Source organism: Carcharodon carcharias, chromosome 13 (assembly GCF_017639515.1).
Source record: "Carcharodon carcharias isolate sCarCar2 chromosome 13, sCarCar2.pri, whole genome shotgun sequence".
Taxonomy (NCBI): Eukaryota; Metazoa; Chordata; class Chondrichthyes; order Lamniformes; family Lamnidae; genus Carcharodon; species Carcharodon carcharias.
This window is the reverse complement of record NC_054479.1, coordinates 118,641,710-118,660,826: the sequence shown is the minus strand read 5'-3', so window position 1 is coordinate 118,660,826 and position 19,117 is coordinate 118,641,710. Positions and strand designations below refer to the sequence as shown.

Below are 19,117 nucleotides of genomic sequence, written 5' to 3'. Positions count from 1 at the left end.
GAAATTAAGAGCTAGTTTAGGAAGCTATGTAAGGGACAAGAAATCATAGCACAAAAGAACAATGCAGTGGATCTTTAAAAGAATGCATGCAGCTCCGTAGGCTTTGCTTGATTTTGTAAATGCATATTACTGTATAGTCAAGTATATTAATTAAATATAGTCATCTATGTTTGGTGTTTCATACTCAGTCTGTTCTGAGATGCTTGTTTTTTCTCCCTTCACTATTGCGTCTCACCTCTAATTTCCTAAAATGGAAGCAGAGAAGGCATATTGTAAAATCAGACTCATTTTGTGCCAGAGCCTACCACTTCAGTAATCACTGAACTCTCTCACCTTTTATAGGACCATTTGTATTTTACTCAGTTAGATGATATGAAATGAATCACAAAAGAATCACCGAGTGGTGGTGATGCATTGCTAAAATGTGGCCAGAAAAGCTGCAATACTTGTGAAAAAAAATTTACATGCAACAATGTGTCAAAATAAAAGCTGCATTTTCTATTGTGCTAACCAGCTAAACTATCATGATATATTCTGGAAATCTTGATGTGTTTTATTGTTGAGAGTTTTGGTTTGGCTTTTTTGCCAAAATTTATTGGTGTGTAAATACTGAACCATTAATACATATTTTGTATATTTAAACAGCGACTCAGAAGACTGTCAACTAAATATAGAACTGAAAAGATCTACCCAACAAACATTGGAGAAAAGGAAGAAAATGTTAAAAAGAACAGATATAAAGACATCTTGCCATGTAAGTTTTCAAATTTGTGTTTGAAATTCAACAGTAACGAATGTATTTCGTATGCTTTGAATGCTTAGGAAATTTTGAGGGCAGTTGATTTTAGTAACAACGACAGCTTTTGATGTAATAAAATGCCCAAGGCTGTTCATTGGTGTACTACAAATGCAATTTGACACTGAGCTAGATAAGGAGCTAACAGAGCAGGTAGAGTGATTTAAAAGAGGGATAGAGTTGGAGAGGCTTGGGTAGGGAATTACAGAGCTTTAAGACATTGACAGCTGAAAGCAAGGCTACCAATGGTGGAACAATGAAAGTAGAGAATACGCAAGATGCCAGAATTGGAGAATTGCTGATATCTCGGAAGATTATGTGGCTGGAAGACATTGGAGGTAGGGCAAGTCTGGAGGCATTTGAAAACAAGAATGAGAATTTTAAAATTGAGGCAATGCTTAACTGGGAGCAAACGTTGGCCAGCGAATACAGGTATTTATTGATGAAAAATTTACAGTACTGACAATGCAATAGAATTTTATTAGAATCTTCCCAAGTTACTTTTACCTGTTTTCTGTTCACTGATTTAAAATATTACATTATATCTGGCTATCATGATAGCTTTTCAATAATATTTTGACAATTTTTTATGTTATAATTCAGATACTTTTTTTTCTTTTAGCCTAACAGTCGTGCAGCATCGAGTCTGACATCTCAAGTTATTTACATGTTATTTTCTCATCGGTGGAGCAGCTCAAATTTCAATAGGATGAGCTACTTTTTTGAGTTTGCATTTAATGATGTTTGAATGGAATGCAGTGTATTAACTTCTTTTATGTTTGTAAAGCTTCTTATTCTCTCTACCTTCTTCACTACAGTTGACCATAGCAGGGTGAAACTTGCATTGAAAACTTCAGAACAAGATTCAGATTATATCAATGCAAATTTTATTAAGGTAATGTGTGTACTTCCTTCACACAACGTTTTATTTAGTGGGAAAAAAAATTCACTATTGCATGACAAAATGACATTGTTGCAATATTTCAATGAAAGCATTTGATACAGTTGTTACCGTGTGGTGGTTCATGTTTAAAGTATGCCTTGTTTTGTTTCCTGTGACTGTTGCTAAAAGAAACAGTCTTTTGTTTCGCCATGATAAAAGTTAATGATGAAATTAACTGGTGCTTTTTTATGTTTGAGTTTTGTGCTCCTTGAGGCAAGAAACGGTAGCAAAGTGGAATTAACATTTTGTACACCAAATATTTGCATAAAATACTCAAGTTGGGTAAAGCATGATCGTCTACTCTGCCCTTGAAAGTGCCTTCATCTTGAGATTAAAAGGGCATTCCTCATTTTTGAATTTCCCACACTGGCCATATTATTGCATCTTGGAAATTATTGCAGGACAGTTTTGCACTTTAGGCCCATACCTTTTTGTTAAATATTGAAAAAAAATGTTATGGAAACTTGATGATAATGTGGAAACAGGATTATCCCAACCCAACTTCCTTTGTTCAATTGTGAAAACAGTATTGTATTTTGTAATTAAAACAGAAAATGCTGGAAATACTCAGCAGATCACGCAGCATCTGTGGAGAAAGAAACAGTTAATCTTTCAAGTTGATGCCCTTTTACCAGAACACAGCAATAAAATATCATCAACCTGAAACATTAACTCTGTTTCTTTGCAGATGCTGCCTGAGTAGGGACATAGACAGATAGAAAATAGCAACAGGAGTAAAACATTGAGCCCTTCGAGCCTGCTCCGCCATTCATTATGATCTTGGCTGATCATCCAACTCAATCACCTGTTCCTGCTTTCTCCCCATATCCTTTGATCCCTTTCGCCCCAATAGCTATATCTAACTCCTTCTTAAAAATTCACATTATTTTGACCTCAACTACTTTCTGTGGTAGCAAATTCCACAGGCTCACCACTCTCTGGATGAAGAAATTTCTCCTCTTCTCAGTCCTAAATGGTCTACCCCATATCCTCAGATTGTGAACCCGGTCCTGGACTCCTCCACCATCAGGAACACCCTTCCTGCATCTACCCTGTCTAGCCCTGTTAGAATTTTATAGGTTTCTGTGAGATCCCCCCCCCCTCATTCTTTTGAACTCCAGCGAATATAATCCTGACTGACTCAATCTCTCCTTATATGTCAGTCTCACCATCCCAGGAATCGGTCTGGTAAACCTTCGCTGCATTCCCTCTATAGCAAGACTTTTCTTCCTTAGATTAGATAAGGAGACCAAAACTACACACACTATTCCAGGTGTGGTCTCACCAAGGCCCTGTATAATTGCAGCAAGACATCCCTGCTCCTGTACTCTAATCCTCTCGCTATGAAGGCCAACGTACCATTTGCCTTCTTTGCCGCCTGTTGCACCTGCCTGCTTACCTTTATGAGGACACCCAGGTCTTGTTGCACATTCCCCTCTCTCAATTTATAGCCATTCAGATAATCTGCCTTCCTGTTTTTGCTACCAAAGTGGATAACCTCAAATTTATCCACATTATGTGCCATGCATTTGCCCACTCAGCTTGTCCAAATCACACTGAAGCATCTCTGCATCCTCCTCACAGCTCACCCTCCCACCCAGCTTTGTGTCATCTGCAAATTTGGAGATATTACATTTAGTTTACTCATCTAAATCATTAATATATATTGTGAATAACTGGGGTCCCAGCACCGATCCCTGCGGTACCCCACTAGCCATTCAGAAGAAGACCCGTTTATTCCTACTCTTTGTTTCCTGTCTGCCAGTATTTCCTGTTCTCATGCAAAAATACTAGCTGGGATGGATGCAACTATTAACTGTTTGGACCAGTCAGATGAACTACAGAGCCCTTTTAGGTCCGATAATTCACTTTGTTCACTTCTGCAGTGCTGTGATTATTTAAGTGCCAAATCTCCATCTTAATGGATTTCAGCTGCTGATTTTAAACCTAATCTTCCATACCTACTGGACTCACTGCTTTTTAAACAAGTTGAACTTGGCTTAAAAGTCCAGAGTTGGGAGATAAAGTTGCTACTTAAAAGTCAGCACTGAAGGAGCAAAGCAAAACAAACCAGATCAGTGTTAATAGAGATGGATATATATGATGATGCCAATAATTCACTACCTTTGGAGAATTAGGGAAACCTGTATAAGACACTGTCCCATATATGATAATTGACCATTGGTACTCTCCTCTGACAAACCAAAGTCACTGACATCATACCAGGCTTCTGTTATTGCTGATCTGCAATTGTGCCAAACTATTGTAGTGCTATAAATAGAAGGGTGGGAGAACAGAAGATGATGAGATGGGATGCAAGAAATAGCTAAAAGATGTTTGGGATTGGTTTCCAAAATTAATTTTTGACATACATTTAAAATGCTTTGATTCAAAATTTATTTTAAGTATCAAGATATGCTAAATAGAATCTGTTATTTTGATTTTCACTTGGGCTTATGTATACTTAGTAACTATGTATAATAGCAATGACCTTGTTCATGGGTTTGCATGTTATGCATGTGTATACTTGGAATGTTCATCTTAATAGTTTGGAAAGTAATGTATGTATCAGTTTAGAAAAGAAATCTGATGAAATGTACATTCTTGTCATTTTCCAGGGAGTTTATGGGCCCAAATCCTACATTGCTACCCAGGGTCCACTTGCAAATTCTGTACTAGACTTTTGGAGGATGATCTGGGAATATAAAGTTGTAGTAAGTATCTTTTTGTTCTGATTAGCAGAACTTGGAACTTAATTTAATTGGCATTTTTAAAAATGAATTGAAAAGGTGCATCTACTCAGACTCGGTTAAGCTAGTTAACTGACTACTTTTTCGTGTTTCCAGATAATTGTCATGGCTTGCCGCGAGTTTGAAATGGGGAGGGTAAGTTTCCTTGTTTTATTTTTCATGTGCTGTTTTAAAGGTTTTCTTTGAAAAGTACAGATGAATATTAACTTTGCAGCAGTCTCATGTCTTCTATGAAATTTGCTTCCCAACTTATGAGCAAATTTTATGAACTCTCAAACCAAATTACTTAACCTATAGTACAGTTTTGTTTGATTTAAGCAAGTTATTTGCATTCAGGTTCCTGTTAAGGCCAGTGAAGAATGACAAGGTAATCTTCATTTTCAAGCTGCTGGATACAATGCTGCATCTTCTCATGCTTGAGCCAGGGGAAGCAGATACACTATTAGGAGCTATTCTCTCGTTTGCAAAAGTACAAGTGTCTGGTTCCAACTGTGAGCTTACTGGGTAGCTGTTTATTTTTACTCATTTTCAGTACTACTTTTGGTTGAAGAGAGATCAAGAAGTAAGTAGCTATAGTTATGCTTCAACAACCAATATGTGAAATACTGCAAGTTAGGTTTTTGAGAGGAAACCTTGTTTTTTTTTTTTTGTTTTTGTTTTCATCAGAAACTACATAATGCCACAAATAAATGTACATGCTCAATTTTAACGTTCGTATTTCCCTGTAGAAAAAATGTGAGCGTTACTGGCCGTCACATGGGGATGCAGTTCTGCGTCTTGGAGAATTTCAGATTACTTGTGTGAGTATTTTAGCTATACATAACGGATGTGTTTTGGGTGGGCGGTAATGATAGTATTTCATTTGCTAATTAACGATAAATCCTCTTTCTCTCTTGACAAAATGATCTGCATTGCTTTAATTTTTATTTTAAGCTACTTATCAGGTTCAACCTGTCAGAACAATAGTTTAAATTAAAGGGGAGATAATGCAAATAAGCACTGATCTGATATTGACTTTTCTGCATTTCCCTGTATGATTTATGTCCCAGTGCCCCAAAATAAAAGAAAATAATGTACATGATTGAATTATATTTTGGTGGGGTGTGGTTTGAAGGCAGCCCTCTGTCATTCAACCCAAATAGTCAATCTTCATGTCTGAACTTGTACAATGACTATCTCAGCCAGATGTCTGAATGACCATTGGAGCTGAGCCTAGGGCCACATATAAACACAACTTCGTCATCTGAAAATTCTGCATTAGGGTTTGCGAGTACAGTTTAGAATAGGACACAATGTTTTCTAATCTTTATTCTCCCTCGAGGAGAAGTCAAAGTTAGTTACTTCTACTTTAGCTTTCTGAGAACTTTCATTACTTGGAAACATTTGGTACCGGCTTCTCATTGCATTGGGTAAATATAAATATTAGCCTATTAGTGTTTAAATTGACAGAGAGTGCCTTAGTATTATGTTGCTTTCTGTCACTATTCACCGTAAAAGCAAACTGTTATAAAAATGTTATTGTCCAAGCCTCTGATCGTTGATACAGGAATTGGAGACCAAATTGGAAAACGATGTGCTGATGTCATACTTTATTTTTCATCCTCATTAAGTTGTTCAATCCAAAATTGAGTTCTTCTAAGCTTATATTTGTAGATTTTGAATGTTGGTGTTTACTAAAATTAATAATCTAAAGAACATGAATACAAATCCCATTTAAATTTAACTTAAAGCAACAAAATCTGTAAATAAAAAGCTGGAATTACCAATATCAACCAGATGGCTGTCAGATTGTCGCAAAAAAAACTGACTGGTTTATCAGGGTCACTTTTTAGGGAAGGAAACCATCTGCCCTTGTCTAGCCTAGGCCTTTATATATTTGTAATCCTTTATCAGCGAAATTGAAACTTAAGTGCCCTTTGAAGTGGACTATCAAATCAGTAAGTTGTATCAAACCACTACAATCTGGAAAATTGCCCAGGAATGTTCTAGCCACGCTACAAGTCCAACCCAGCCAATGATCAATTATTGGCAAGGTGATGGAAGCAGACAATAACGGTATTAGCAAGTGGCACTTTCTCACCAATAACTTGATCAGTGCTTGAATTGGGCTTTGCCAGAACTACCCGGCTCCAAAGCTCATTACAGTCTTGGTCCAAATGTGGACATAAGAGCCTAATTCCTGAGGTGAGATTAGAGTTACTGCTCATGACATTAAGGCAGTTTTTGACTAATTGACTAATACAAGGTGCCCTTGTAAAACTTAAGTCATTGGTGACCCAGTGGCAGGATTCATACCTAGCAAAAAGGACAGTAGTGGCTGGAGGCTAATCACCTGAGCCCGCAGGAGTTCTTCAGGGTAGCACCCTCGGCCCAACAATCTTTAGTTGTTTTATCAGCGGCCCACCCTCCATCAACTGTTTGTAAGTGGGGTTGCTGATGATTGCATAGTGCTCAGCTCTATTAGCAATTCTTCAGATACCTGAACAACATACCAGGCTTGGGTTTCTTTTTCTTGGGACATGGGTGTTGCTGGTTAGGCCAGCATTTTGTGTTGCCCATCCTTAATTGCTCTTGAGAAGGTGGTGGTGAGCTGCTTTCTTGAACTGCTGCAGTCTGTGTGGTGCAGGTACATCCGCTGTTAGTGAGAGAGTTCCAGGATTTTAATCCAGCAGCAGTGAAGGAACAGCGATATAATTCCAAGTCGGAATGGTGTATGGCTTGGGAGGGGAACTAGCAGTGGTGTTCCCATGTATCATCTACCCTTGTCCTTCTAGGTGGTATAGGTCGTGGATTTGGAAGGTGCAGTCGGAGGAGCGTTGGATTGATGATTGGCAAGTAATTTAGAACCACATAGTGTCAGGCCATGACCATCTCCAACAAGAATGAGCAGAACCACCTCCCCATCGTATTCAATGGCATTACTATCACTAAGTCTTCATCAACATCTTGGGGTTACTATTGAACACAACCTGAATTGGAGCAGCCACGTAAATGTGTTGGCTACTAAAACAAGATGAAGGCTGGGTATTTTTCAATGAGTGGCCCACCTCCAGTGTAGGTCATAAGACCATAAGACGTAGGAGCAGAAGAAGGCCATTCGGCCCATTGAGTCTGCTCCGCCATTCAATGAGATCATGGCTGATCTGATAATCCTCAACTCCATTTTCCTGCCTTTTCCCCATAACCCTTGATTCCCTTACTGGTTAAAAATCTACCTATCTCCGCCTTGAATATACTTAATGATCAGCCTCTACAGCCCTCTGTGGTTAAGAATTCCACAGATTGACCACCCTATGAGAGAAAAAATTCCTCCTCATCTCTGTTTTAAATGGGTGCTCCCTTACTCAGATTATGCTCTCTGGTCCTAGACTCTCTCACAAGGGGAAACAACCTCCTTCTACCCTGTCAAGCACCCCTAAGAACCTTATATGTTTCAATAAGATTGCCTTTCATTCTTCTAACTCTAATGAGTACAGGCCCAACCTCTCCTCAGAAGAAAATCCCTCCATACCTGGGATCAACCTAATGAACCTTCTCTGCTCCCAATACCAGTATATATTTCCCTGGATAAGGAGACCAGAACTGTTCACGGGAGTCTAGGTGTCGTCTAACTAATGCCTTGTATAGTTTTAGCAAGGCTTCCCTATTTTTATACTCCATTCCCTTTAAAATAAAGGCCAACATTCCATTTGCTTTCTGTATTACCTGTTGAACTTGTATGCTAGTCTTTTGGGATTCATGCAGGAGGACCTCCAGATCCCTCTCTGCTGCAGCCTTCTGCAGTCTTTCTCCACTTAAATAATATTCAGCTTCTCTATTCTTCCTGCCAAAGTGCATAACGTCACTTTTTCCCACATCATATTCCATCTGCCAAGTTTTTGCCCACTTACTCAACCTGTCTGTGTCCCTCCTGTAGACTCCTTTTGTCATCCTCACCACTTGCCTTCTCACCTATTTTTGTGATATCCATAAACTTGGTGATAGTATATTCACTTCCCTCATCCAAGTCATTAATATATACTTTAAAAAATTGCGGCCCCAGCTTTGCCACTGCTTCAGACAAACTACCTCACTGTCACTTCCTGATGTCCTTCACGCTGTTCAATGTCTAATCCCATTGGCTGTCCTATTCACATGGGAGAAAGAGTGTATAAAATGCAGTGAAATACCATCTCCACCTCGCAACCTGCCCAGATTAACTTTCTTCTGTCTGCAATCAGGCCCAGATCTCCTGAATCATGTCGACTGCTGGCACATTTTGTAATTCTCTAGCATCCATAACCATAACCTTAAGACCATAAGACATAGGAGCAGAAATTAGGCCATTCGGCCCATCAAGTCTGCTCTGCCATTCAATCATGGCTGATAAGTTTCTCAACCCCATTCTCCCGTCTTCTCCCCGTAACCTTTGATCCCCTTACCAATCAAGAACCTATCTATCTCGGTCTTAAATACACTCAATGACCTGGCCTCCAGAGCCTTCTGTGGCAATGAATTCCATAGATTCACCACTCTCTGGCTAAAGAAGTTTCTCCTCATCTCTGTTCTAAAAGGTCTTCCCTTTACTCTGAGGCTGTGCTCTCGGGTCCTAGTCTCTCCTACTAATGGAAACATCTTCCCCACATCCACTCTATCCAGGCCTTTCAGTATTCTCAGTATTCAATATATCCACATTGAACTCTTACAGACACTCTTCATGTTCGTAACTAACCCAGTTTATATGCCATTTGGGGTCCCCTGTGTAGGCATTTTGATCTGGAACATGATGGCCTCAGTTGGTTTCCAAGGGATCAATCATTTGAAAATTTATCTCGTCCTTCCTTTAGTAAACATATAGTATCTGAGATAATGCTGACTTTAATGTCACCTGATCTTTCAGGAAAGCCAAATGAAAATTGAATTTTTTGGAGCTGATATCCTTAAGTTGAGTTTGCATTGATTCAGGATACTTGACCCAACATTCCCCTGTTATGTGCCTTGGCCTCCCCATATCTTCATTTATCTCCACCCACAGCCTTTGTCAGGACATTTATCCTATAATAGATTTCATCACTAAGTTCTCCTATCATCATTATCCTGGGAGTTACCACTAATCAGGAATTGAACTGAACCAGCTACATAAATATTGTGGCTACAATTGCAGGTCAGGGACTGGGAATTCTGAGGGGAATGACTCCCCAAAGTCTGTCCATCAGAAGTCAGGAGTGTGATGGAATACACTCCATTTGCTTGAATGAGTGCAGCTTCAACAACGCTCATGAAGCTGGACACCATCCGGACAAAACAGCCTGCTTGATTGGCACCACGTCCATCACCTTCAACATTCACTCCCTCTACCACCATTGCTTGGTGGCTGCAGTGTGTGTACCACCTACATGATGCAATGCATCAACTCACCAAGGATCCTTCAACAGCACCTTCCAGACCTGCAACCTCTATTATCTGAAAAAATAAGGACAGCAGGATGCTTTGGAACACCATCACCTGTGAGCTCTCTTCCAATTCACACGCCTTCTTGACTTGGAAATGTATTGTTGTTCCTTTACTGTCGCTGGGTCAAAATCCTGGAATTTTCTCTCTAATGGCACTGTGGGTATACCTATTCCACAAGGACTGCAAGTGGTTCAAGAAGGCTTTCTCAAGGGCAGTGAATGGGCCTTGCCAGTGATGCTCGCATCCCAAGAATGAATTGAACAAAAATTCCTTGCAAATGCTGATTGTTGAATTATTGCCAGTTTTTTTTGCTGTGGATTGTAGTAATTGGATTGTCCAATCTCAGCTCAGCTAGGGCCATTGGTTATTGAACAGGACACTTTATTCTTGTTGATGTGAGCTTAATTCAAATTTGGATCTGAATTGGTGGTATTGTAATCAAATTCATTGCCCTGCTCAAATTATGCTGCTACTCACACACAAACATCTGAGAGCTTTATAAAATGAAGTATAATAGTTGACTGCAAACAGGTGGGAAGAAGGCATTGTCCAAAAGGTTAGATAAAGACAGGACTAGGTAAGCTGTTTTTGAAAGTACCAAAATTAAGTAACTTAAGACAGCACAATGGCTGAAAGAACACCCATAAATCAGGGAGCAGGAAGTAGTATAATCCAAAACTCAAAGTGTATGCTTGGATATACAGGGAGTGAAAATTATTGATGCAGATTAGTATGGAGAAGTTGAAGTCATTTTGTTGGAGCCTGGCAAGGGCAGGAGTGATAGAAAGAATGGGACTTCGTGGGTGCAGTCGTGGAATTCTGAGAAAGTTGCAAATTATGTAGATAAAACTAGGAGAATGTTTGCGAGGTGGAGAAATTCAGCTACAGAGGGAGAGGTAAAGGCAGAGGTAGACGATTTGAAAATGTAATAAAAGTGGTTTTGGGAACCGGATATAAGAGAATGAAGCTTGACTCCAGGTCAAGTAGTATTCTGACGTTCTGCACCTCTGAACTTTGTCTGAGAAGATAGCCTGAGTGTTAAATTGGAATCCAGGTCTAGGATACACAGTTGTGTGTGAGATCTGAAGAGAATGGTGGTCCAGCATTAATGGGATGTGGCAGCATTGTTGGGAGGTGGGGATGGAGGGCAACAAGGTGTAGCTGCCTTGTTGACAGCACTGAGAAGATTGTGCCCCAATCTGTCTTTTGAGAACCATGAGACCCCACTTATTCATATCCATCAGCTTCATCTGGAGCCTGAGTTCAGCTCCCTCACTCTTAGCAGAACTTTCTCCATTGCCAGTCAGATCCTGCCTCAAAGTATTTAAGCACAAATTTTCTGTTTTGTAAAATTATTTGATGTAAATGTGAATGGGGTTGGGGAAGGGAAGTTTACAATTTCCTGATGTACATTCTGGCATTTGCCAGGAATGTCAAAACAGAAAATTTACCTCATTGCACCATTCATGAAAATAAGTTCTTCCAAAATAATGTCCTCCATGAAACACCCAAAAGTTGATTTTTTTTTTTTAGATTTCAAATTTTTATACAATTTTTGACTGAAAATATATATAAAATAGAAATTAGTGCCTTAAAGTTTCTTAATAATGGGGTTCCTTTTTTCCCCCCCACAGCTTTTTGGAAATGTATTGGCTCAGCAGCTCGTTGAAAATAACGTTGATTATTCAATTTAAATAAATCAGAGTTGTCTGACATAAAGCTTTGAGAATTTGATCTTGGCTTGCTTTTAACATCTATTATTGAAAGCAAATAAATTCCATATCCTCACAGGACCTGGGGACCCAACCTTCTGTTTGAGATTGCATTCTATGAAATTTTCCAAACTGCACAGTAATGCAAATTCCATCTAACCTTTTGAGGCCTGGCTTTTGAGACAGATTAAGGTCTTGAAATGAAAACTTTAATATACAAAAGAGAATTCAGTGTGTGCACAGAATCACGCTATTGCAAAATATAATTTTTGTTATCAATTTTATTTAAAGCAGCTGCAACTTGCATGTATATTGCATCCGTAATATAGAAAATGTTCCGAAGCACTTCATAGATATAATGAGAAGTAAATTGACACTGAGACAAAGGTAATATTTGGAGAGGCAACCAAAAGCTTGGTCAAAGAGATGGGTTTTAAAGAGGGCCTTGAAGAAAGAAAGGCAGAAGGAATTAGAGGAAATTTTCAGAGCATTGGGTGTGTGGCAGAAGGCATAGCTACTGATGATTGGCTAATTATAGTGGGGGTTGGGTTGCACAAATATGCAGATTGAAGAGAACAGAGCTTTGAGGGAATGGCTCTAGGAATGGGGGAAGTTCCAATGATGGGATGGGTGGGGGAAGACCATGAAGAGTCTTATACATAAGGTTGATAATTTTAACCTGTAGCCAGTATAAGTCAGCTGGGATGGGTGAGTGGGACTTGATAGACAATGGATGTCAGAGGTTTGCTTCATTATTTGGATATTAAATTTTTCAATATTTGAAAAAACAGTCATTTGTTTATTAGAGTATCAAGTGTTTTGATAGTTTCATAAACTGTGATGATGAAAAGTGGGCAGTTTTTCTATTAGAAAATGGAAATTGCAGGATTTTTTGTTGTGAACATTTTGCATTGTGAATTGGAAACACACGAAGTAAGATTAGTAAGTACAGGAAACATGCACTGGATTTTTATACCCATTATAATTGAATAGTCACTTACATTTGCCTAGCTGCGATGTCATGGCCTCTTGACTGAGGCAGAATCTACAGTTTGTAAGTATGGCTAGCAGTTACATTGAAGAAAATCAGGTATACACATTACTGCGTATTGATGAGACAAGTTGGCTTTGATATTTTCTAATGCAAAACCATTAGTGCTCAACTTAAAAGAACTACTTCCTGTTACCTGTGAGGTTTTGGTCTGCTGAAATTGGCTGATTTTCAGTTATTCTTTTGGTTGGCTGGAGGTAGACTGCTCTTCCTGAACCTGTGAACCTCAGTGCTTAGCACTGCATTGGTGTATAAAGCTAGTTTTATTTTTTGTCTCTGACCAATCATCACAGTAAAGAAAGGTGGTAGAAGTTGAACTGTCAAAATGATTGCCATGTGCTACTTATAATGAAGGTTAAATAGGTCAGGCCACCACAGTTTTTCTGGGTTCAGTGAGATAAAGATGAATGCAGAGGGTTCCTTGGAAGTTAAGCAAAAGCTTTCATACAAATATTGTAATGTAGTATGGTGGTTACAGTTGTAGTTGTAAAATAGAATTCAATGTGGTAAGTTGTGGACTGGCAAAATTGGGTGATGTTAGGAAAGTATAATAATTGAAAATAGATTAATAGTGGGGTTTGGATAGTTTGTGACTCTTTGGAGTACAAACCTGTTTCCATCTGTTTCAGATGAAGTTACATTGTTTCATAGTTTGCCGTTGTGAGATTTGAACTCTTGATCTTGGGGTTACAAACCCAGTAACTCTTTCGAGTACAAACCCGTTTCCATCTGTTTCAGATGAAGTTACATTCTGTCATAGTTTACCATTGTGAGATTTGAACTCTTGATAATCTTTTAAATGAAAACCAAAATCAACAAAATTGGGATAAATCAGGCACAGCCCCTAATTCAGGTCAGCTGTAAAACCAAGAACAAAGTTTAAAGGAAACTTACAAACTTTAAATCAAAATGTGATTAAAGGGGTCAACAAAACACCCCAGTCCCCGCGGTGCCCACCGAGCACGGAAGGCCTCGAGAGTGCCAGCAGACACCGCGTGCTCCTTCTCCAGGGACATCCGGCAGCGAACGTAGCCACGGAAGAGGGACAAACAATCGGGCGGGACTCCCCCGTCGATCGCCCGCTGCCTGGACCTGTTAATGGCCAATTTGGCCAGGCCCAGGAGCAGGTTCACGAGGAGGTCCTCCTCCTTCCTGACCCCCTTCCGCACCGGGTGCCCATAGATCAGGAGCGTGGGGCTGAAGTGCAAACAAAACATCAATAAAAGGTTTTTCAAATAACTAAAAAGGGAGTGCAGCCTACAACACCCTAAGTATACATGGTCCACGGACTCCACAAGACCGCAAAAAGGGCACGTGTCCTGAGAGTCCGCGAACCAATGCATCCTCTTATTATAAGGGACTGCTGCATGCAACACCCTCCAACCCAGGTCCCCAATAGAAAGGGGGAGGACACCTCCGTAGAGGGCCTCCCATCGGGGGCCTCCGCCGCCGGACGGCACAAATGGAACGCCAGGGCGTGTCCGGTCGACGGACAAGGGCGAGAAAATGGAAGGTGTGCAGCAGCAGTCCGTACAAAAAGCTCCTCTTTGCCGTGCCAAAAGGCACAGAGGGCATGTCCCCGAGGCGGCTCATATTGCGGGGCACCAGCACCCGAGGGAGGGTTCGGGGCTTGGGGCCAATGTGGAATTCCGTCCGAACAGGGGAACGCTCAGACAAAAACTGTAACTCTTTCGAGTACAAACATGTTTCCATCTGTTCCTATTCAGATGAAGTTACATTGTTTGCCATTGTGAGATTTGAACTCTTGATCTTGGGGTTACAAACCCAGTACCATAACTACTTGGCTGTGTATGTGTGTGTGTAGGATTTAATTGAATTGGAGACAGCTGTTCTGGAGGCTTTGATTCATCAAAAGAAGCTAGGTTTGAAATGCTAAATATGTAAACATGGCTGAAGTTTTAGAATATGAGATGAGGAGAATTTGCATTTTTTAGGTAAATCAGGATAGTTTGAATTTCAAAGAGATGGTAGGATGTTACACCTAGCCAGAGAAGCTTGGCCAAGCAGTGTGTTTATTTTTCTCACAGGTTACTGACAATATTAGCACCATGAATAGATTTATATTATGAGAAAGGTAAAGTTCCAAAGACATATGGGAACAATGGAATTTATATTAAAAGGGAGAAACATGTGTAAAGGGAAATGAGGCGATGTATCAGGGAAGACATTGTAGATCTATCAGAAGTGTGAAAAGCCTCTAGTATTTGTGCATTAAGCTGCTGTCCACAGAAACCAAAGCTGGGGAAAGCCACTTTATTCAACTGTCGGGGGGAATTGTAGTGACTTGTCTGGATCTGTTTAAATCTATTTTTTTTACTACTACCTTAATGGGCGTGTAACTGGAAGCCACATTAATTAGGGGTTTTAGGAGTTATTATAGTAATTTGTAGACCTATGTATGTTCTTTACTGACTGACCATCAGGATTGTATTTCCTTGATGTCTGCCTGTATAATGGCAATTCTGGTCGTAACAGTATTTTAATGGTTTTTTTAACAAAGAATCTAGAGGGAGGAACACAACTGAGCTCAAATAAAAGAGCCTTTTCTGTAGTCCTGTGAGATGTGGACAATGCTTTTATGAATGTTCTTGCTGGATTTGCAAAGTTTTCCATGAGTGCCAGCCTTTTCTGTTCTTAAACATTGTGATGTTTTTATAGTTAATGGTGTTTGAAATTGCTGTTTTACAGGAAAATTAATATCTTAACCATGTCTAAAATTAGAAAGGTGTTATTTTGAGCTTTGCAAGCTACTGAAAGTTGTATATAACATTTTGCATTTACAATTCACATAGATATATTTGTACAGAAAGCAACGTTGTGGCTCAACATTTTCATTTATGTCCTTCATTGCATGCCAGTTTTTCCCAGCTACTTTCTGTAGCTGTAGGATCTTCTCCCATGAAGTTTTCCACAGTCACTGCTTACTGATTTTTTTTTTTCCGCCCTTCCAGGAGGCAGAACAAGCAAGAACTGACTATTTTATAAGGACTCTATTAGTGGAATTCCAGAATGTGAGTGTTGGTCCAGTGTAAGCAATAGATCGAGACTAACTTTTCTGATATAATCTAATTTTACTACATTTGGCCAGTGGTAAAAAGTAATGCATTTGCATTTCATCTATCATAGTGATTTCCGACCTGGGGGTTCTTGTTTGAACTATGACTAAAGCGCCCAGATGTTTTCAAATAGATGAGTCATTGGAGAATTGAAGTAGCATTTTACTGTAAACCATATGACATTTAGCGCAAGCAATGCTGTTGCATACTTCACAATTCTTGAAATTATAATTATAATTCATGTTACACTTATCTTGGTGAATTTTTTTTATAACTCGTGCTTTGACTAAAGAATGTTGGTAATGGAGACTGGAATAGTATTGCAAATTTACAGACCAGTTAGACTAAAGATGTTTCCGGTTGGCTTTCTAATGCTTCTTATAAGCTGTTAGTAAAGAAACCATTCTACACCAGTTATGTCAGCTAACTATCCACCCAATCAGTTTGAGTGAAATTGCCAATTTATGCTATGTTATAGACCGATTTATGCTTTAGATCTGTGCTCAATGTAAACTGGTTTGAAACCGCTGATACATAGCCCACAAAAGATTCCTATGGGGATGAAATACTTTTATTAGATATGTCCGACAGCTTTTAAAGCAAATTCAAAAGGATGAAAGCATACATTTTAACTCGTGTATCACCCTTTCCAAGACATTACTTATCTTTTAAGTACTTTAACAAGGCTACATTTTGTGGACTTGGAATTTACCAACCTTCCATGGTTTATTTTAGGTGGAATAATGGGAAAGCAAATAATATCGTGTTGTCAATATACTATTGATTTGGCCTGGCTATTATCAGATGCATTATCTTTTCATAATTGTTTGGCTCGTATATTACTGCCAAAAACCCAGTGCATTTACCATTGTTAATGTGTAAATCCATCCAGCAGCTTGTGTCATGGAAAAGATATATCATGAATTGCTGCAAGTGGCTGGACAGTTTATACCACTACGCTGTTTACCTAACCAAAATGACAACTTGCCCTGAAACTCCCTGTGAATTTCATAAAATTCCTGCATTTGCATGTTATTTCTTCCTTTTATTTCCTTTTTTTTTCTCTTTCAATCTAACCTTTTGTTAGGCTCAGTTTTCCTTTTTCATTCATTATTTTCTTCTCCATCAAGGGGAGGTGGTGGCGTAGTGGTTTTGTCACTGATGTGGTACTCCAGATACCCAGTGTAATGCTGTGGCGACTTAGGTTCAAATCCCACCACAGCAGATGGTGAATTCAATAAAAAATCTGGAATTAAAAGTCTACTGATGACCATGAAACCATTGTCAATTGCCATAAAAACGTGGTTCACTAATGTCCTTTAGGGAAGGAAATCTGCCATCCTTACCCAGTCTGGCCTACGTGTGACTCCAGACCCACAGCAATGTCGTTCACTCTTAAATTCAATAAATGCTGGCCCAGCCAGTGATGCCCACAATCCATGAATGAATAAAAAAAAAAAATTATTCCTCTTTATTTCTTATTTCCTAAATCTCATTGGTTAAAGAGATGGACTTTTCAACACATTGTTCACCAAGATCCCAGATGCCCAGAGATAAAAACGGAAAACTGTGGATGCTGGAAATCCAAAACAAAAACAGAATTACCTGGAAAAACTCAGCAGGTCTGGCAGCATCGGTGGAGAAGAAAAGAGTTGACGTTTCGAGTCCTCATGACCTTTCAACAGAACCTGTTGAAGGGTCATAAGGACTCGAAACGTCAACTCTTTTCTTCTCCACCGATGCTGCCAGACCTGCTGAGTTTTTCAAGGTAATTCTGTTTTTGTCCCAGATGCCCAGTTGTTTTCATTGTGTCATTAATTGGCTCATAGTTCCCAACTTTTTATAAAAGAGTAAAAACCTTTTTGAGGTGAAGGGTGAGGGAAAAGGCCTTAAAAATGAGGCACACCATGAGATGTTCTGATCCAGCAAAATTTGGGCCGTTATCTTCAGTGCACAGGTTATCAGCCATGTTGGTCGCAGCAGAACAATGTTAATTTAATGAAGGGCAAAAATGTGTGATTGATTGGTTCATCCTTCGTTGGTTAATCTTCGGTGTGCCAGTTGTAATAGCGATTTAACTTTTGACGCATAGGAGAGAATTAAGCATTTGTGTATCTCTTTCCTGTCTAGGAATCTCGTAGAATCTATCAGTTCCATTACATCAACTGGCCTGATCATGATGTTCCATCTTCATTTGATTCTATTTTGGATATGATAAGTCTGATGCGAGAATATCAAGAGCATGAGGATGTTCCCATTTGTATCCACTGCAGGTATGGAAGAAAATATTTCTGCTTTTCTCCTCAATTGAATGGGATAAAAGGGGCACTAATTTCTTGTCTTGCAGCTGTCATTGGAGCTTATTTTGATGTTTAAATGTGTATCTGTAAATGCCAGGATATGGGGAATTGTAATATGAACTTGTTTATTGTGTTCTACAGTTAGCCAGTCAAATAATTTTTGTGCTACAAATACAAGTGGAATTGTATAGATTTATGTTTGCTAATAGTCATCTGCAATCTGGGTATGATTAATTTAAGTTTAATTTACTTTTAGACCATAGTGTGCAACACCTTTCCCATTCTGTTCTAATTTGTCAAATTATTTTAAGTATAGATTTTTGGCAAGCATTTGAAACCTAGAAGAGGTTCATTGGCATATTTTTTGGGGGGGGGGTGTAAAACAAGTGCCCCTGGAGTTCTACAAATTCACTGGGTGATTATGGGAAAACTAGATTTACAGACAAATTTAATTCTTATACTGGTGATGCCAAGATTTTTTTTAAAGCATTTGGATTCTGTACACGCTTTAAAGAGAGTTAACCTTCCATGTGTCCTAAAATTCTTAGCTAGAAATCTAACAGCTAGTTAGGACTATGACATATAGATCAAAAGCCCTTCAAGTCCTGATTTGCGTGATTAACATTAATGGGAGTAATATTTGGAAGGTAAAATTGGCCTTGTGTGGCTCCATTTCAAATTTTGTTTTATAATGCTCTTATGAAATGCCTTGGTATGTCTTACTACTTAAAGGTGCGATATAAATATTTGTTGTTCAGCGTTCCCAAGCTGGGAAAGACAACAATCCACCAGCGATTCATGCTGGAAAGTGCATATGTGTGAGCATTAAAGGAAATGATGATTGCCCTTTACCATGCTACTGCCCATGATCAAATAGCTTACTGACGTTCACAACTAGATGCCCATATGAAGAATGATCACCTAGACAAGGTACCTGTAAGCTGTTGGTGCCTGTGAAATCATACCTTGCAAAATTCAATGCTTTCAGGAGAAATGGGGAAGGAATTAGGGGACAAAGTATTCTTTAAAATGAGCGGAGGTAATTTCGAAGGTAC

General features: G+C 39.2%; 1 protein-coding gene across 6 annotated transcripts in view; it reads left to right on the top strand.

Annotated features, from left to right (window-relative positions):
• LOC121285789 (tyrosine-protein phosphatase non-receptor type 12-like) overlaps positions 1-19,117 on the top strand; it is a 106,655-nt gene that overhangs the window by 39,384 nt on the left and 48,154 nt on the right. For all 6 annotated transcript variants that reach the window (XM_041202604.1, XM_041202603.1, XM_041202602.1 and 3 more), the window contains 7 exons: positions 646-754; positions 1,615-1,691; positions 4,358-4,453; positions 4,586-4,624; positions 5,218-5,289; positions 15,658-15,717; positions 17,893-18,035. In XM_041202604.1, the coding sequence (XP_041058538.1) occupies positions 646-754; positions 1,615-1,691; positions 4,358-4,453; positions 4,586-4,624; positions 5,218-5,289; positions 15,658-15,717; positions 17,893-18,035 (596 nt within the window). The remainder of the gene's footprint in view (positions 1-645; positions 755-1,614; positions 1,692-4,357; positions 4,454-4,585; positions 4,625-5,217; positions 5,290-15,657; positions 15,718-17,892; positions 18,036-19,117) is intronic.